The following is a 21,088-nucleotide window of genomic DNA, read 5'->3' as shown; positions in this document are numbered from 1 at the left end:
CAACTTAAAACATGTGAAAATCCAGTTTTGGAAGGGGGCTCAGGGGAGCCGCACATGGACTCAGTTTCCTTATCCTTGAAATATACTGAGTCATTGTAAAACCTGGACCCCTGTTCTTACTCTTTACCCCAATATAGTCTGGAAAAAAAAAAATCCCATTTGGTAAAATATAAATGTCCAGAATAATTTGTTGAAATTTAGAAAGGGTGTGGATATGTTTCAGACAAAACAGACAACACCTCTGCCCCCCCTGGAGCTTTCGTTCTAGTTGGAGGAGGCAGACAACACACACCGAAGGCCCCGAGGCCAGCAAGGGCTCAGAGTGCTCTAGCAACAGTATAGAGGCCCACAGCTGGCATGGCGAGTGAGGGAGAGGGGAGAGGTGGCAGGAGGCGAAAGCAGGCAGCACCTCAGAGCCCGTCTAGTGGACCTGGTTGACTCTGGGAAATGAGAAGCCTTTGGGGGAGTGTCCTAAGTTGACTTATATTTTCAGTTTATTGGATTACATCTGTTGGCAAACCTGGTTCCTTGAGGAACTTGCAGAAAATGGAGGTCCCTTCTCAGGGTGTTGAAGGCTTATTTGAAAGGACAAATTCCTACCCTCTCATACAGAGTGAGAGAACCAAGGTCTCCCAGGGTAGGACTCAGGATCTGGTATTGGGAATAAGCACCGAAATCAAAATCAGGATGTGAACTAGGTTTTTTGCCAGAGGCAGGAGAAGTCCAGATTCCCTTGACTGTCATGCCAGCTTTGATGTGACTTCCTCCCAAAGCCTCCCTAACTGCCTTACCCCAGGTTGGGCTCCCCCACAGCAGTGATTCCCACTAAAGCATGCACTGATTGGACTCCAGTGCCAGGCACGTGGCAGGATGTTCGATAGATACTGAATTACCAAAACAAAAATACACTTATGTAACTTAAGTACACAAAGACGAGTGTTTTTAAAACAGGACAGTACTGGTTGGAGCCTGTGCTGGGTTTCAGGCCCTGCCTTGGACTGTATGTACAGTTTCTACTCACAACACTTCCACCACCAAGTGTATGGGTTTTTTTTCCTCCATACCAACCAGTTCTCCCATCCCCACTTGGATGTCCTGCACTTCAGTCCTGATACTGCCCAGAGTGAGCACAGACCCCACGTGGTAGGGGCTCAGTCTCCCAGGACTGCCCCCACTTCAGACACCAGTCCCAAGTCCTGGGCCTCTCGTACTTCTGGCTGACTGGCTATGTATTGGCATTCCCAGGCTCTGCCTGCTCGGGTTTGGTAATTTGCCAGAACAGCTCCTAGACCCCAGGAGAGTAAGGTGTGGGGTCGAGGGGGCTTGCAGACGTGCGTGTCGTCTCTGGGAAGGCCGCCCTTCCAGCACTTGAGTGCTCACCAACCCGGGAGCTCTCTGAACTCCGCTGCTTAGGGGTTTTTGTGGCAGTTCTATTATGCCGACATGATAGATGAAATCATTAGCCGTTATTAACTTAATTTTCAGCCCCTCTAACCACAGGGTTGGCTCCTGTGGCAACCAGCCCCCATCGTGTAGCCCTCTAAGAGCCCCCCCAAGAGTCTCCTCGTTAGCATAAACACAGGTATGGGTGAAAGGGGCCAGTTAGGAGTTCTAAAAGACACTTTTCTCACCCCTGTCACTCAGGAAATTCCAAGGGGTTTAGAAGTTCTGTGCCAGGAACTGGGGATAATGACTATGTGTTTTTTATCATGTCACAATATCACAGATTACTTCTGAGATCCTGAACAAGTTTTCCTTGTGGAAAAAAATTTATATATGGATAGATATAGATATAGATATAGATATAGATATAGATAGATATAGGAATGGGAGCGGGAGACACAATTTTCCAGAAAGTCCTTGAGTTTTTCTGAATAACCCCCGTTCAGATTCATTTCGGGGAGTAAATCTCTGTCACCAGTGATACTATCCTGCCTCTCAGATATACTGGAAGCAGGGAGAGAAGCTAGTGGCCATTAGCCGGGTGGTTTATGATGGTTTCTTTGCTCTAGGAAAAAAGGCAGCAGTAGTTCTGAAAGTAAAGTGTTGATTTGTTTTTATTTAGATGTTTAATGACAGACCACCTTTTACTTTCTTTCTGTCTTGGTTTTCAGCTGCTTGTGCAAATCAGCGCCCTGACCTCTTTGGTTGTGTTATTGCCCAAGTTGGGGTAATGGACATGCTGAAGTTCCATAAATACACCATCGGCCATGCCTGGACCACCGATTATGGGTGCTCGGACAGCAAACAACACTTTGAATGGCTTATCAAGTAAGTCTTAATTCATGTTAATACATATGGTATGTGTTGCTAACAATTTGATATAATACTGAACACAGTCAAAAGGATGAGGGTTTGACTCTGTCCCCTTCAGTGTCTATTTGCATATCATTTACTGTAAAAGAAGGGAAGTGATGAGAATCCCTATTTGTCTTGTTCTGATCTGGTTTTATTTTTCTTTTTTAAAGATTTTATTTATTTGACAGAGAGAGAGAGAGATAGCCAGCGAGAGAGGGAACACAAGCAGGGGGAGTGGGAGAGGAAGAAGCAGGCTCCCAGCAGTGCAGGGAGCCTGATGCGGGGCTCAATCCCAGGACCCTGGGATCACGCCCTGACCCAAAGGCAGACGCTTAACCACTGAGCCACCCAGATGCCCCTGATCTGGTCTTTAACAAAGACAACGAACTACAAAGATGTGACAGGCAGAATTCTAAAGATGTCCTCCCACCCTCAGATTCCTGTCCCCTGCTCTCTTCAAATCAGACTACTAATCTGAGTGCTGCTGTGAAGGGACTTTGCAGATTAAATTAAGGTTACTAATTAGCTGACCTTAAAAATGAGATAATCCTGGATTACTGAAGTGGGCCCAGTCTAATGACAAACCACTTTCTTGGGCTGGAGGCAGGGAATGCATCAGAAAGAGAGGTCAGATTAGAAGCATGAGAAGGACTGGATCTGCCATTGCTGGCTTTGAAGGTGGAGGAAGGGGCCTCTAGAGCCTGAAAACAGCCCCCAGCTAGCGATCAAAGAAAGGGAGACCTCAGTCCTATGACCACATGGGAACTGAGTTCTGCCAACATCCTGTATGCATCTGGAAATAGATTTTTTTTTCCCCAGCATTTCCTGATAAGGGCCCAGCCAACCAACACCTTGATTTCAGCCTCGAGACCCAGAGCAGAGAACCCAGTTGAGCCAACCCAGACTTCTGGCTGACAGAACTGTGAGATAAGAAATCTGTGTTGTTTTCAAAAGCTGCCGAACTTGTGATAGTTTGTTACCATAGCAATTAAAAACTGATAGAAAAAGGTGTCATTATACTTTACATCTATGTATGGGATTTTAAGAAGGAAATAAAGAGGGATATATGCGGGTACATTAAACTTATTTTGTTCTCTCAATAAACCATATATATTTGAAACTGCAAATCACATTATTTATTACAATATTGTAAAACTGCATTCCTATCCTTCAACCTCTTTGGCAAGACCAATGAGAAAATAGCAGACATTTAGACTCTGGAGACCGCAAGCCACGTTCTTTTCTGGCTGTTCACAGTCTTCACTTCCCATGTGTAGGGGTTGGGGACCGACATCAGCAGTTACGAACTGCCTGTGTTGACTCCAAATTTCAACACAGCAATTTCTTCAGTCAAGCTCTTTCATTTTATGTGCTTTTTTAGGGTTTTAGCTCTTCAGCTAAAATGACTAAAGTTTTATCATTGAAAGAACCTCATTGACAAATACCAGTAAAAGCTAAATAAGCTATAGTTCAAATTAATATAAAGAAAATACACATTTAGGGAGTCCCATCTAAACTCAATTGAAGATACTGACTAAATTGTGTATCAAAGGCCACAAAACATTCAATGGAACTTAATACTCTAATGTGGGGGAAAAAAATAAGAGTAAATATCTTCCCTCTCAAGATGTCTGTGATAGTCCTACTTTAGACTTGATTTTTCCATCCTAGCTCTCACGGGGCTGTAGTCTCCTCAGACCTGCTGCTCCCAGGTGAACAGGGAGCTCAGCCCTACACACTCAAACCAGAGGGGGCCATACCAGGAGCTGCTGAAACCCTGCACCATGTCCCATGAAGCGACATCTGGAGATTACAGGGGGTCCCCCCCATGAAGGAGCTGGATTTCCAAGTTTGGGAATAGCTTGGATACATTTTTTACAGAACTTCTCAGTTTTCCAAACCTTTTTCCCCAAGAACTAACCTTTTCTGGAGGGCTGGGGTGGATTCAAGAACACTCTGAAGTAAGATCAGAAAACCAATCCGTTGCCGCCGCCACCTTCTCTGTTGGGAGCCTAACTCCAGAGCTTTCCAGTCTCAACTTGGTTAACTGAGCAGAAATTGTAGTGTTTTTGACTATTTACCCTCCAAAATAAAACTCTACTGAAATACCCAATTATATTCAGTAATACCGAACACTGAGAAAGATGACGTCCACACTGAGCAAATGTAAAGGAAAAAAAATCCAGAGATTTCACTCACTAAACTGCTATCAGTTACTGTTTAAGTCGCTATACTCTTATTCTTAGAACCCATTTGTTCCCTTATCTGGAAGGTTGTTCAGAAGGTGCCGCCTCTGCTCCTCCATTGACTTTGTCACCATCGGCCAAAGGCCGTTTCTTTCTGCCCTAGCGCGAGTCAGCAAGAGGCCCAGACAAGACCCGGGTTCTTCCTCAGACTGCCACGCTGGGCTTGCAACAAACAGTTTATAGATGGTAAAGGGGCAAAATTTCAAGTTTTTCAACAAAAGAAAGGCTGGCAACTCTCATACCCCCAATCAGTGGCTTAAAGTCAGACCACTGTGTAGTAGAGAGAAGGTCAGTCTACAGACTGTGGAACTATTCAAGACCGTAAGTGCATCTATAGTTAGGGTTATCTCAGCAGCCCTGGAATTTCTCCTTTACACAGTCTTCCAAAGCGGGAGCCACATAAATGACACGGCTCCCCAGTTTCCAGTAGCCCTGGCCAGTTACGACCTACATGGCGATGCACAGAGTCTGCGGGGGTCACCCGGGTAACTAGTAGCCGCCGTCACAGCTAGGAAAGTTAGGCTGATAAACCACATGGGCTGCTGTGCCCGCCCGTGCTCCTTGATCAGCCTGGTGAACGAGCCACTCCGCCTTTGCCATCCGGCCCCACGAAACTGCCTTTGCCTTTCAGATACTCCCCGCTGCACAACGTGAAGCTACCGGAGGCAGACGACATCCAGTACCCGTCCATGCTTCTCCTCACCGCCGACCACGACGACCGTGTGGTCCCGCTCCACTCCCTGAAGTTCATCGCCACCCTTCAGTACGTCGTGGGCCGGAGCCGGAAGCAAAGCAACCCCCTGCTTATCCACGTAGACACCAAGGCCGGCCACGGCGCCGGGAAGCCCACGGCCAAAGTGATAGAAGAGGTCTCAGATATGTTTGCATTCATAGCGCGGTGCCTGAACATCGACTGGATTCAGTAAACGGACTCTCCCACTCCCTCCTGACAGCCGCAGAAAACCTCAAGGGCTTTCACACCGTTCACACGGAGAAACCACTGGGCCTAACGCTTCCCCACACGGACACTATTCCTGCACTCACAGACTGCAGTTGAACAGAACTGCTGCGGGAATTTTATCTTTTTTAGGCTTCTCCTTTTTAGCAAGCCCTTGGCGTTTCTTTCTCCACCCTGTGCAGGCACATGTTTAAAAAAAAAAAAAAAAAAAAGCATGTTTGGATAAATAGCTGAGTGGCAGCCAACACATTGTGAATATTAGAGTGCCGAGTTCAGAGTCGTAGTCGGGCTTACTGCATCTAGACCACTCAATGAAATCTGCTTCTATAACCATAACCAGTATATCTTTAAATGGGAGAACTGTTCTCATGAAAAAGACTTCTTTGCAACAATAATAAATGTTATTTAAGAATGGGAGGCTTTTTCTGATTCCTTCGTGTTGAGGGGCACTCACTCTGGATCACGTCACTTCCCTATCGGAATAAGCAGTTCGCCTTTCCATACACGTTAGTTCCCAAACAGTGAAGCCGTAGAATGTCGGCGGTGAGAAGCAGGTGCCATTCCAGCCCCCTTGTTGATGGTGATGAAGCTGTTAGAGGCAGCTCACTAGCTTCTGTATTAACCACTCAAGTCAGCTGGTAATCGGAGCCAGGGCTCTTTTGATTTGGATAGTTAGGCTGAAAAGTCGGTGGACCAGAAGCTTCAGATTATTGGCCTATCACTGTGGTTACAAATGGACGTCCAAGGACCTAGCGTATAAAACTCACAGTGAACTATCTGGATACATTTATCCAAACTTCTCTTCAAATCAGAAATTCAGCATTTCCCAAGCTGTTTCCCCCCACAGACCACTTCCTAGAAATAGTCACACTGGAAACAGTTCTGGTCCCTTCCCCCTGCCACCCCACATGTTTAAGAGGGGGTGTACTGCTCCTCAAACTACTGTTCATACCATTTCAAGGCATTAACGTCTCATGAAACCCTTCCTTTAGGCATCAGTTTAGGAAATGCTGATCTAATTTATGAGAAGAACACCGTTTCTTCTTTGTCTTGCTTCAGATGACAAAAATAACTTCTATTTTGTATGAAGTATCTTAACCTTAAAAAGGCTTAAAAGATGACTTCATTGTTCCACTAACTTGTACTTTTCCAGAGAAGTCCTATTTTCCAAATCATACATATTTGTGCTTTTCTTTAGAGCTCTACCTCCCAAATCGTGGTCTGAAATTAGACACAGTTTTCTGTCAGTATAGCACTACATATCCAGCATAGCTGAAAGGTGGCTGCTTTGGTTTTTCTCATCTAGAATCATGCATTCTAGTAAAGTGTCAGTAAGCACTGGATACGTGGCTGCACACTCAGCCCCGCCCCGGAGAACAAGGGCGCCACCAGCTATCAGCACGTGGAGAATTGACATCACCTCCGCCTAGAGTCGCTCACGCTGGCTAATTGCCATGTACCTGCCGACCTGAGTGGCAGGGGGAAAAAAAAACATTTGCATAGATAAGCTGGAGGCAGCCTTTTTCTTAGACCAGCTGGGTGGTTTGAGGTACAGACAGCTGAGTTGTTCCCCCCCAGTCCAGAGCATGTCCAAGCCTGCACAGAATCTAGCCCTACTTTCCCACTGAGGTCTCCTGCTGAGCAGTGGAAAGTGAAAACCACGGTGGGTAGGGTCTCAGTTGCAGGAGAAGTCAGTCAGGCCCAGGTTCAAATCCCACCACTCATTTCGTAAGTGGCGATTAGGAACAAACATTATAATACACTTACCAAAGTGCCTACCAAAGAATTGCCTCTAATCGTGAGTTCTCTTTCCTAAGCTAGTTTCCACATCTCGATTTAAGCAGGACCGCTGAGCCCTCAAACTGAAGGTAGCTTTTTTAAGCCTTAAACCCTGGGAGTATATGAAGTTGGCCCCTTCCCAGATAATCGGGGCCTTCCCTGTGAGATGCCCCCTCCTCTCTGTCCAGTGCTCCGCCCCTCTGCTCTGTCTTACGTTGGTCTATGGTGTTTTGAGACAAAAGCTGCACGCATTGCACAGGTAGCCTCGTGCTACACAGGCCACGGAGCATTTGCTACCTTAGCGAAATAGTCACATCTCTGATGTTTCACGTGTACACGCCTGGACTAGTGTAAAACCTGGCAATTATGGTTTCCTAATACTCCCACTAAAACTTAGCCAATTACACACAAATGGTGCTGCGGGCGAAAAGGTTAAATTTCAGCTAAGAAAGCTTGTTACCAATCTGTCTGTATCAGTTTTACCAGCCTCCGGGAGTTCCCCAGGGCAGACCATACAGCCATAGCCCAGAAAGGTTACAAAGACTCAAAGAAAGATGAGTGAAGGACAGGATGGAAAGCTGTGAGGAGTCTAAAAAAAGCAAAGGTCGGACTGGAATGGGGTGGTCAGGCCAGCAGGATGAGGGCTGAGGCCAATGAATAAGGAATATTTAGCCACGTTCTCCTTCCAATCATTCCAGGGGCTGTGGGTACAAAATAAAGCCCTTGTCTTCATGAAGCTGACACTCCAGAAGGAGGAGACAGAAGATAAATGATTTTACTCTGTCCCCTGTGCCACCCAGCCCTAAGCACTCTGTGTATGGCTGTTTGTCCTCAAGCAACCTTACAAGCCACATGCTACCCTTACCGTAGTCTGGCCAAGGCCCAGTTCCCTGGCCAGGAAGTGAGCAGGCAGGGCAGTAACCCGAGCAGCTGGACCCTGGAGTCCGCACTCTCACCCACCGGTGTAGTAAAAGATAATATGCAAGAGGCTTCTCATTCCAGATAGTGACATGGGAGGTTCCAGAACTTACCTCCTCCCACAGATGCACTGAATCTACAGCTATACACAGAACTACATCTTCTGAAAGAAACAAAAACTAGATGAGCAGCTCCTACAAATTGGGCAAATGAGAAAAAAGCCCACACTAAAACGGATAGGCGAGGCTGAGACACGATCTTCCCTTAAGCACCCCCCCCCCAGGCCTGGTCAGCCATGGTCAGGAAGAAACTCACAACTCCCACCTCCTCCCTGAGGAGTGAAAGGTCTGCACCCCACATCTGACACCCCAACTTTTACGACCTGAATCTAAGAGACAAGCCCCCAAAACATCTAGCTTTGAAAGCCAATGGGTTTGTGTCCATGAGACCCAAAGGCTACAGCAAACTGAGAAACACTTGTTTTCTGTAGTATACTCACATTTTTTGTTTGAAAGATAAAAAGTCCATGAGAATATAGAAATTTCTGATCGTTTTTTTTTAATCTCCTCTCTTAGCAACTTTCAAATGTACAGTATAGTACTATTAACTATAGGCACCATGCCATACGTGACATCCCCAGAACTTAGTTACAACTGGAAATGTGTACGTTGTGACTGCTTCGCCCATTTCACCCACCGGAGAAACAGCTCTTAAAGGGCTCGTGCAGACTGAGCTGGCCACCCTCAGAGCTCAGCGGAGAGGCAGCCAGCTGAAAAGTGTCCAGTCTTCCTGTGAAAGCCACCAGCTTGTTTATCTGAAAGATTTGGCCTGAAGGAGGGGACAGGCTTCTAACTTACACACCTAGCCCCCTTCTGAAATATTCTAGACTGCGGGGGCCGGTGGGAGCCATCCGCGCGCTCTCCCTCTGCCTCCCTCCAGGTCACTGGTATTTCTGGGAAAGGCACTTATGCACACATCTGGTGCCCTGGTTTGCACAGCTGCTGCCTAAGGGACAACCCTTGATCACCTGGCTCTGGCGGCCAATGGGACTTACATTCCTGGGCCCCATAGGACTACAACCAATGGAGAAAGAGTTCTTTCCCGGCTCCCTCCCCGCCAGGGCACAGCACAGAGACAGCACTCTGAAATGCACCTCCAGCATTTCTGTGAAAGAGGCCTATTAGCTTATCTTCATAACTGTGGCCCAAGTGGCAAACTTCTCATTAAAAGCACTTCTAGGGGTGCCTGGGTGGCTCAGTCAGTTAAGCGGCTGCCTTCAGCTCAAGTCATGATCTCAGGGTCCTGGGATCAAGTCCCACATCCGGTTCTCTGCTCAGTGGAGAGCCTGCTTCTCCCTCTCCCTCTGCCCCTGTCTGCCATTCCCCCTGCCTGTGCTCCTTGTCAAATAAATGAATAAAAATCTTTAAAAATAGATAATAAAAGCACTTCTAAGGGCCAACTATAATTCTCTCTAGAGACCAGGGAGGCTGGCAGCATTATGCTCCCTCTGTCCCACCCTAGGTCAGCAGGGTTTTCAGCATTTGTGGCCGTACCACATCCTTTGATAGCCTGGCTCTGGTGGCCAGAGGTGCTTGTGTTCACAGGGCCTGTGTTTTTGTGTTAATGGAACAGTAGCAAACAAAGAAACAGTTCTTAACTGGCTATTACCCAGCACAGAGGGAGCACACAGAAATGCCCATCTCCCAGTTTTCCCCTGAAAGAGATATGTTTGCATACTTTAAAAACTAAGTGTCTGGCTTCCAATCAGCCTGAATCTAGGTGCTGACCAAGATACTCCCCTTTGGGACACTGATAGATCTTGGTAAACCCTTACCTACTGGAAGCCACTAAGACAACAGCAGGCTGCTTGGACAATCACAGAGGTTTGTGAGACAGCCAAGAGCTGGGTAGGGTTGAGCAATAAGGTTCATCTCCTACATGAGGTCACCCCTTCAAGACAGAGAGGTGGCTATTTAAATAATAGATTTAAAAGAAAACAACAGAGATTCAAAGAAAAATGAAACAAGAATATGTTCCAAATAAAAGGATAAAATAAAACCTTAGAAAAAGCCCTTAATGGAACAGAGAAATAATTTACATGATAAAAAGTTCAAAGTAACAGTCATAAATTTGCTCACCATGCTTGGTAGATGCATGGATGAACACAGTGAGAACTTCAACAAAGAGACGGAAAACAGAAGATGGTACCAAATAGAAGTCACAGAGCTGAAAAATACAGTATCTACGCTAAAAAATACACTAGATTGTTCAATAGCAGACTAGATAAAGCAGAAGAAGGAATCAATGGACTTGAAGACAGGGTAGCAGAACTCAGCCAACCAGAACAGCAAAAAGAAAAAAAGAATGATAAAGCTTAAGGGACTTACAGGACAAGATCAAGCAGACCAACCTTCACATTATAGGGGTCACAGAAGAGAGAGAGAAAAGGGGCAGAAATTTTATTTGAACCTGGGAAAAGAAACTGACAGCCAGATTCAGGAAGCCCAGAGAATTCTAAAAAAGATGGACCCAAAGAGATCCACACCAAGACACATAATTAAACTGTTAAAGACAAGGAGAGAATCTTAAAAAGCAATGTGAGAAAAACAGCTTGTTACATACAAGGGAACTCTCATAAGACCATGAGCGTATTGTTCAGTAGAAATTTTGCAAGCTAGAAAGGAGAGACATAAATATTCAAAGTGCCAAAAGGAAGTGCCAACTAAGAGTACTCTATCTGGCAAAGTTGTCCTTGAGAATTGAAGGAGACATAAAGAGTTTTCCAAACAAGCAAAAGCTGAAGGATTTCATCACCACTAGACCAGCCTTACAAGAAATGCTGAAATGAAAGGAGAGGAAATGGTGCTAATTAGTAACAGGAATACATATGAAAGTATAAATCTCACTGGCAAGGGTAAATATATAATAAAACTCAGAATAATCTAATGTAAAAATGGTGAGTTTATAGAGCTAGTATGAAGGTTAAAAGACAAAAGTAATAAAATAACTATAAAAAGTTATTAATGGATATACAAAGTTAAAAAAATAGAATATGTGACATCAAAAGCAAATTGTGGGGTAAGAGGGAAGTAAAAAATGTAGAGCTTGAGAATGTGTTTGAACTTAGTCATCATCAACCGAAAATATTGTTATAAGTTGTTTTATGTAAGCCTCATGGTAACCACAAAGCAAAAACACATCCTAGATACACAAAAGAGAAAGAGAAAGGAATCTAAGCACATCACTACAGAAAATCATCAAGTCACCAAGGAAGAGAAGAGAATAAAGGAATTTCAAACTAGCCAGAAAATGATTAAAATGGAATAATACCTGTTGATTTGCTTTAAATGTAAATGGACTAAATTCTTCAATCAAAAGACACAGAGTGGATGAATGGATTAAAGAAACAAGATCCATCAATGATTCCAGTCCAAGATGGTGATGTAGGAAGACACTGAACTCACTTCCTCCATGGAACACAACAAATTACACCTATTTATAGAGCAATTCCTCCTGAAGAAGAACTGAGGGCCAACTGAACAGCTTCTGCACAACAAAAGATGGAGACACATTAACAAAGGAACCCTCCATCCCTGATGCTGCAAATGGCAATGGGGAGGGATGGTACAGAGGGACTGGGAGCATATTCATCTATTCTGCGGCACAGAAAAAAAGAACTGCAGCTAAAGTAACTAGCATATAAAAGAACCAGACCTAGTACTCCACCACACAGTGAGGAAGCTCCTAAATCTCTCCAGGTGAGAAGAACAGCCAGACATGGTCTACACTTCTCCACCTTGAAAGCACAGACCAGGGTACAGTCCAGGCACCCTAACCAGCCTGCCCATCAGTGAGCCCCTGGTTTCTAGCCCACACCAGCCTAGCCATCCCACCAGGGTGGCCACAGGGCAATGCATACCCAGAAGTCCCTGGTTAGCAATCATTATAGCTCCAGCTTTTGCACCAAGGTGAGAGGTTCAGAGCACCCTGGAACACTCCAAGCCCATACCACTTGGACTTTGGGCAGCTTGCTAGGCACCCCCAGTGCAGAGAGCTCTAGTACCTCCTGGATGCCATTTGCTTCAAATCCAGCTGCCCCACCAGGTTGCCCCCTGTGTGAAGCACCCTGGGAATCCCCCACCTGTGCTTGCCTCAGCTCCAGCCGCCCCACCAGGGCACTCTCTCTATGCAGAGTGCCCCAGAACACCCCCACTCATGTCAGCCTTGGCTCCAGTCACCTGGCCAGGGCATCCCGTGTGCTGAGCACTGCAGGACACCCCAGCTTGCACTCACTTTAGCTTCAGCTCTCCTGCCAGGGTGCCCTCAATGTGTAGAACCCCAGGACACCCCAGCCTGCACCCGCTTCAACTCTAGATATCCTGCTAAACACCTGCTGCACAGAGCCCCATGACACCCGGACTTGCAGTCACTTCAGCGTCAGCTGTCCTGCCAGGGTCCTACTGCATGGAGAGCCCCAAGACGCCTGGCCCTACAACCGCAGCTCCAGCCGGCCATCAAAAGTCACCAAGCACACAGTCTACATAGAGGATGAGCATACACAAGACCATGCCTTCGAGTTTAGGAGAAGTAGCTGTTCTGCTAATCTATAGAAACAGAGAAAGTCAAGCAAAATGGAGAGACAGAGGAATATACTCCAAAAGAAAGAATAAGACAAAATCTCAGAAAAAGAACTAAATGAAATGGAGTTAAGCAATATGCCTGATAAAGAAGGTAACATAATGATTATAAAGATGCTCACTGAAGAGTGGAAAAACTCAGTGAGACCTTCAATAAAGAGATAGAAAACACAAAAAAGAACCAATCAGAGTTAAAGAATACAATAACTGAAATTTTAAAAAATATGTTAGAGGGATCAAAAGATTAGCTGATACAGAACATATCAATGATCTGGAAGACAAGGTAATGATAAGCACCCAAGCTGAAAAGCAAAAAGAGAAAAGAATTTTTCAAAATGAGGACAGGTTAAGGGTTCTCTTAGTCAACATCAAGCAAACAAACTTTTGTATTATCTGGGATCCCAGAAGAGAGAAAGAAAGGGCAGAAAACTTATTTGAAGAAATAAGTGAAAACTTCCCTAACCTAGGAGAAAAAAATAGATATCCAGGTTCAAGAAGTACAGAGTTTCAAACAAGATAAACTCAAGGAAGTCCACACCATGACACATAATCTTTAGCCTTTGATGTTTTCATTATTAAAAGAGAATTTTAAGAGCAGCAAGAGAGAAGGAAAACATTATGTACAAAGGAAATCCTATAAAACTATTAGCTGATTTTTAAGCTTTGCAGTCCACAAGAAAGTGCCATGATATATTCAAAGTGCTGAAAGGAAAAATCTTAACAACCAAGAATACTTTAACCAACAAAGTTGTCATTCAGAACTGAAGGAAAGATAAAGGGTTTCCCAAACAAAAGTTAAAGGAGTTTATTACCACTAAACCAGCCTTACAAGAAATGTTAAAGGGACTTAAAGTGGAAAAGAAATGGCCATAATTAGATGTAAGAAAATTATGAGTAAAAAGATATAAAATATGACAGCGTATACATAAAATGTGGAGTAAAAAAAATCAAGAATTTGCACTTAAATGATAACAAACTTAATACCTAGTATTATATAGTTAGGATGTTATATACGAGCCTCATGGTAATCAAAAACCAAAAACCTGTAACAGATACACAAAAAGAGAAAAAAGCCAAATATAGCACCACAGAAACTCAATTACAAAGAGAACAAGAAAGGAAGAGAGAAGAACAACAAAATCAACTAGAAAACAATTAACAAAATGGCAGTAAGTACCTACCTATCAATAATTACTTTAAATGTAAATAGCCTAAATGCTCCAATCCAAAGGCATAGGGTGGTAGGATGGGTAAAAAAAAAAAAAAAAAAAAAAAAACCATTTATATGCTGCCCACAAGAGACTCACCTCAGACCTAAAGACACATACAAACTGAAAGTGAAGGGATGGAAAAGCATTTACCATGCAAATGGAAGTGGGGGAAAAAAAAAGCTGGGGTAGCAATACTTATACCAGACAAAACAGACTTTAGGGCAAAGACTGTAACAAGAAACAAAAAGGACATTATATGATGACAAAGATCAATCTAAGAAGAGGATATAACAATTGTAAAAACCTACGTACCCAACACTAGAGCACCTAAATACATGAAGAAAATATACTAATGGACATAAAGAAATTTATGATAATAATGGCAGGGGACACCCCACTTACATCAATGGATAGATCGTCTAGCAGAAGATCAGTAAGAAAACGGTGCCTTTGGAAAACACATTAGACCAGATGGACCTAACACATATATAGAACATCCCATCCGAAAACAACAGAATACACATTCTTTTCAAGTGCACATGCAGCATTCTCCAGAATAGATTACCTTAGGCCACAAAACAAGTCTCAATAAATTTAAGAAGACTGAAATCATACTGTGCATCTTTTCCAACCACAATGGTATGAAACTAGCAATCACGAGAAAAAAAACTGGGAAAAACACAAACACGTGTAGGCTAAATAACATGATACTAAACAGCCAGTGGGTCCATGAGAAATCAAAGAAGAAATTTAAAAATACATGGAGACAAATGAAAGTGAAAACACAATCACCCAAAATCTCTGGGACATAATGAAAACAGTTTTGTTTTGTTTGTTGTTGTTGTTGTTGTTGTTTCAGATTTTATCTATTTATTAGAGAGAGAGAGAGAACACGAGGGGAGAGGCAGACAGAGAAGTAGGCTCCCCGCTGATGAGGGCCTTGATCCCAGGACCCTGGGATCATAACCTGAACTGAAGGCAGACACCTAACTGACTGAGCCACCCGGGCACCCCATGAAAGCAGTTCCAAGAGGAAAATAGATAGTGATAAAAGCCTACCTCAAGAAACAAGTAAAAGCTCAAATAAAGAAACTCATCTTATGGGGCGCCTGGGTGGCTCAGTCAGTTAGGCGTCTGCCTTCAGCTCAGGGCGTGATCCCAGGATTCTGGGATCGAGCCCCACATCGGGCTCCCTACTCCACTGGGAGCCTGCTTCTTCCTCTCCCACTCCCTCTGCTCGTGTTCCCTTTCTCACTGCCTGTCTCTCTCTCTGGCTGTCTCTCTGTGTCAAATAAATAAAAATCTTTAAAAAAAAAAATCTCATCTTACACTTGAAGGAACTAGAAAAAGAACAAGCACAGCCTAAGGAAGGAATGATAAATTGGAGAAGTAAATGAAATAAAGATTTTGGGAAAAATAGGAACAAAAAATGAAAGAGCTGGTCCTTTGAAAAGATAAAACTGATAAACCCTCAGCCAGAATCATGAAGAAACAAAACAGAAAGGACCTCAAAAAATAAAATCAGAAATGAAAGAGAATTAACAAAAGACACTACACCACAGAAATACAAAGGATTATAAGAGAGTACTATGAAAAATTATGTGCCAACAAATTGGACAACCTAGAAGAAATGGATACATTCCTAGAAACATACAATCTTCCAAAACTTTATCAAGAAGAAATAGAGTATTGCATGGTGCACTGGGTGTTATACACAACTAAGGAATCATCAAGCCTTACATCGGAAACCAGGGATGTACTGTATGGTGACTAACATAATAAAAAAATCATTAAAAAAAAAAGAAATAGAATATCTGAACAAATGGATTACTAGCAACAAAACTGAATTGGTAATCAAAAACTATGAAAAAATAAAAGTCCAGGACCACATGGATTCAAACGTGAATTCTAACAAACATTTTAAGAAGATTAATAACTGTTCTCCTCAAATTATTCCAAAAAATAGATGAGGAAGGAAAGCTTCCAATTACATTCTGTGAGGCCAACATTACCCTGATACCAAAACAAGGGCACCACACACACACACAAAATTACAGGCCAATATCCCTGATGAACATAGATGCAGAAATCCTCAACAAAATATTAGCAGACCACATTTGAAAGGATCACATTAAAAGGATCATTCACCACGATCAAATAAGATTTATTCTAGGGATGCAGAAATGGATCAATAGTTGTACACCAATCAACATGCTATACCACATCAGTAAAACGAAGGATAAAAATCATGATCATTTCAATAGATGCAGAAAAATCATGTGACAAAATTTGATATCTGTTCATGATCAAAACTCTCAACAACGTGGGTTTAGAGGTAACACACTTCAATGTAATAAAAGGCCATCTATGAAAAATCCACAGTTAATATCATACTTACTGGCAAAAAAACTGCAAGCTTTCCCTCTAAGATGAGGAGCAAGACAAGGATATCCACTTTCAAACTTTTATTCAGGGGTGCCTGGGTGGTGCAGTCGTTAAGCGTCTGCCTTTGGCTCAGGGCGTGGTCCCAGAGTTCTGGGATCGAGCCCCACATCAGGCTTCTCCGCTGGAAGCCTGCTTCTTCCTCTCCCACTCCCCCTGCTGTGTTCCCTCTCTCGCTGGCTGTCTCTCTCTGTCAAATAAATAAATAAAATCTTTAAAAAAAAAAAAAACAACAACTTTTATTCAACATTAGTACTGGCAGTCCTAGCCACAGAAATAAGACAAAAAAAAATAAGATGCATACATATTGATAAGGAATAAATTAAGCTGTCATTATTTGCAGAAGACATGATATTATACCTAGAAAACCTGAAAGACACCACCAAAAAACTACCAAAGTAATAAATGAATTTGGTAAAGTTGTAGGATACAAAATTAATACCCAGAAATCAGTAGTGTTCCTATACACCAATTGTGCAAAAGCAGAAAAAGAAACGAACAATTACAATTACACTAAAAATAAAAACCTAGAAATAAACTCAACCAAGGAGGTTAAAGACCTGTACTCTAAAAACTATAGAACGCTAATGAAAAGAAATTAAAGATAACACAAATGGAAATATATTCCATGCTCGTGGATTGGAAAAATAAATATTCCACATTTCCCTTAGCAACTACAGATTCAATGCAATACCTATCAAAATTCCAATGGCATTTTTTTACAGAATTAGAACAAATGATGCAAAAATTTGTCTAAGAGCACAAAAAAGCCTGAATAGCCAAAGCAGTCTTGAGAAAGAACAGAGGTATCACAATCCCAGATTTCAAGACATACTACAAAGATGTAGTAATCAAAACAGCATGGTACTGGCACAAAAATAGACACACATAGACCAATGGAACAGAATAGACAGCCCAGCAATAAACCCATGCTTATGTAGTCAATCGATGACAAAGGAGGCAAGAATATACAATGGGGAAAATGATCTTTTCCGGGCGCCTGGGTGGCGCAGTCGTTGGGAGTCTGCCTTCAGCTCGGGGCGTGGTCCTGGCGTTCTGGGATCGAGCCCCGCATCAGACTCCTCTGCTGGGAGCCTGCTTCTTCCTCTCCCACTCCCCCTGCTTGTGTTCCCTCTCTCGCTGGCTGTCTCTCTCTGTCAAATAAATAAATAAAATCTTAAAAAAAAAAAAAGAAAATGATCTTTTCAATAAATGGTATTGGGGAAAATTGGATAGCTACATGCAAAAGAATGAAACTGGACCACTTTCTCACATATACACAAAAAATAAACTCAAAATATTTTAAAGACCTAAATGTGAGACCTGAAACCATAAAAAAATCCTAGGGGAGAACACAGGCAGTAATGTCACTAACACTGGCCTTAGCAACATTTTTCTAGATGTCTCCTTTGGCAAGTCAAACAAAACAAAAAATAAAGGGGCTACATCAAAAATAAGTGTTTGCACAGTGAAGGAAACCATCAACAAAACAGAAAGGCGACCTACTGAATGGCAGAAGACATTTGCAAATGATCCACTCAGGGGTTAATATCCAAAATATATAAAGAACTTCTACAACTTAACACCATTAAAAAATGGGCAGAGGACCTGAATAGACATTTTCCCAAAGAAGGCATACAGAAGGCCAACAGACACATATACCATGTCAATATTCCATTCAAAAGCAGCAGGATACACATTCTTCTCAAGAAAACATGAAACATTCTCAAAAATAGATCATGGTAGGCCACAAGTCTTAAATTTAAGAAGGTTGAAATCATATCAAGCATCTTTTCCAATCACAGTGGTATGAAACTAGAAATCAATTAAAAGAAGAAAACTGAAAAACTCCCAAATATGTGAAGATTAAAAAACATGCTACTGAACAATCATGAATCAAAGAAGAAATAAAAAGACATATTCTTCTCCCCCACGGCCCCACCCCACTAGATTCAGCAGGCACATGCAATCCCCACAGAGGATGCCCCTTGAACACCTGGATCTTGTGGCTGGGGGGGGGGGGCTTGTGTTTCTGAGCCCCAGGGGGCTAAAACAATTGGGGAGGCAGTTCTTGGTAGGATACCACCCCCAGGGCACTGACGGCACAGACAGCAAACTGAAACACACCTCCAGTCTGCCTGTGATCACTCCTTCAAGACTGGGAGAGAGAGCTCTTTCACCTCATACTAGAAAGAAGCACAGAGTCCAGCAAAATGAGGAAACAAAGAAATATTTTCCAAAGACAAAAAACAAGATAAAATCCCAGAATAAAACCTTATTGAAACAAAGATAATTTCCTTAATGAAGAGTTCAAAGTAACGGTCACAAAGATGCTCGCCGATCTTGACAGAAGAACAGATGATGCAGAGAGAACTTCAACAAAGAGGAAATGTTAGTACCAAACAGAGGCATAAAGCTGAAGAATATAGTAACTGAGTAATACACCAGAGGGTTTCAATAACGAACTAGATGAAGCAGAAGAAAGAATCAGTGACCTGGAAAACAGGACAGTGGAACTCACACAAACAGATCAGCAAAAAGAAAAAGAATTTTAAAAAGTGAAAAATAAGGGATCTTTAGAAACAACATCAGGTGATAAAGGATAACAAGCCTTTAAGTGGACTAGCAATTTTGCCTGGAGTGACCTTAAAGAACAAAATAACCTCTGAGTGATTAAAATCTAGACTCACTAGTTAAAATATTACATCATTTTACTGATGCAAGATATTGATCAACAGAACAAGTTACCCTCAGATAACAGTGTAATCTTATTCTAGAGTTCATATCAACAACAGGGTTTACCACCTCTATTGTGTCAGGACATCCCAAGGTACAACCACTGTTAATGGTTCATTTGGCCAAGGATTAAAATCCTACATGATCTGAGTTCGGACCAAAGTAATTCAGGGTAGTTTCTATGATAAATTTCTCCCAATATGAAAGGACAAGAGAAATGAAATTAATCAATAATCAATATAAACCTAGAAGTACTATTCATGCTAGCTATACCAAGCTCAGATATATGTTCCATCCTCTGATCTAGACGGGCCTCAAATTCAAATATGCATTACTTGGAGCTATCCGAGGAGTAGCACAGAGAATTTCATATGCAGTAACTGGAGCAATTATCTTATAATCAGTACTACTGATAAATGGATTGCTTACGCTACCAACATTAATCATTACTCAAGAATACTTATGATCAATTTTTCCATCATGACCACTAGCCATGATAGGATTCATTTCAGTCCTAGCAGAAACCAACCGAGCTCCATTCGACCTAACAAAAGGAGAAAGAAAACTAGTTACTGGCTTCAACACTGAATATACAGCAGGCCCACTTGCCCTGTTTTTCCTAGCAGAATGGGACAAAATCCTCCTCAAACATTTTCACAACAATCACATTCCTAGAAGCATTTCACAGCCCCTACATGCTAGAACTATATACAGTTAATTTCGTTGTCAAAACCCTCCTACTACCCTCCATGAATTTCAGCATCTTACCCACAATTCCAATACAACTAACCAATACGCCTCTTGTGAGAAAACTTTCTATCACTAGATTAGCCCTTTGTATGTGACACGTATTCTTGCCTATCATTAGATCAGGTCTTATGTCACAATCCTAAAAATACCTCGGACAAAGAGTTTGATAGAGTAAATAATAGAGGTTTAACTCTTATTATTTTAATATAGATTAAATATATATTAATATATAATATATACATTATATATAATTTAATTTAAATATATATTTATACATTATTAATATATAGTATATATTAATGTATAATATATATTAATATATATTAAATTTACATTTATATATGTTATGTTAATCACCATACAGTTCATCATTAGTTTTTGATGTAGTGTTCCATGATTCATTGTATTGCATGGAGCACTGGGTGTTATAAGCAATATATATTTTAATATGTTATTTCTTTTATTCCTAGAATTACAGGAATCAAACCTACTCCTAGGAATTAAAAAATTAAAAATTATAGCATATTCTATATTAAAGTCAGCCAAATAAACTATTGGGCCCACCCCCCCATATTGATTAATATCCTTCCCTAATAAACCTCATTTTTACATTATAACAACCATTATCTCAGGAACTATAATTGTAATAACAGGCTCTCACTGACTCACTATCTAAATTGGCTTTGAATAAATATACCAGCTATTATCCCAGCTTTAATTAAAAAAAATTTAACTCTTGAGCCATAGAAGTATCTACTAAATATTTCCTAACAAAAGCAACCACATCAACACTTCTTATAATGGCTATTATTAACTTAATAAACTCTGGACAGTGAACAATTACAAAAATCTTTAATCCAACAGCATCCATCTGCCATTGTAACAATAGCTCTCATAAAACTGGACTTTCCTCTTTCCACTTCTGAGTACCCAAAGTAACATAAGGAATTCCATTATCCTCAGGCCTAATTTTATTAACATGACAAAAACTTGCACCAGTATCAATCTTATACCAAATCTCATCATCCATTAATCCAAACTTAATTCTAACCATAGCTCTCACATCAATTCTAATTGGAAGAGGAGGTGGACTTAAACACACATATATGAAAA

The 21,088-nt window shown here is 41.9% G+C and overlaps 2 protein-coding genes across 6 annotated transcripts in view; one reads left to right on the top strand and one right to left on the bottom strand.

Moving 5' to 3' along the window:
* The window catches only part of PREP (prolyl endopeptidase), a 111,776-nt gene extending 105,862 nt beyond the window's left edge, over positions 1–5,914 (top strand). For 3 of the 4 annotated variants that reach the window (XM_045806975.2, XM_045806974.2, XM_087865346.1), the window contains 2 exons: positions 2,115–2,271; positions 5,176–5,914. In XM_045806975.2, the coding sequence (XP_045662931.1) occupies positions 2,115–2,271; positions 5,176–5,470 (452 nt within the window). In that variant the 3' untranslated portion in view covers positions 5,471–5,914. Of the gene's footprint in view, positions 1–2,114; positions 2,272–3,117; positions 3,377–5,175 lie in introns of those variants that run through there. The other variant, XM_045806976.2, reaches the window with a different exon arrangement.
* The window catches only part of LOC123798524 (uncharacterized), a 135,263-nt gene that overhangs the window by 3,884 nt on the left and 110,291 nt on the right, over positions 1–21,088 (bottom strand). The window lies entirely within an intron of this gene.

Source organism: Ursus americanus, chromosome 11 (assembly GCF_024610735.1).
Source record: "Ursus americanus isolate L20-20 chromosome 11, mUrsAme1.1.p, whole genome shotgun sequence".
Classification (NCBI taxonomy): Eukaryota; Metazoa; Chordata; class Mammalia; order Carnivora; family Ursidae; genus Ursus; species Ursus americanus.
Note: the sequence above shows the minus strand (reverse complement) of the source record. Positions and strands in the feature narration are given on the sequence as shown.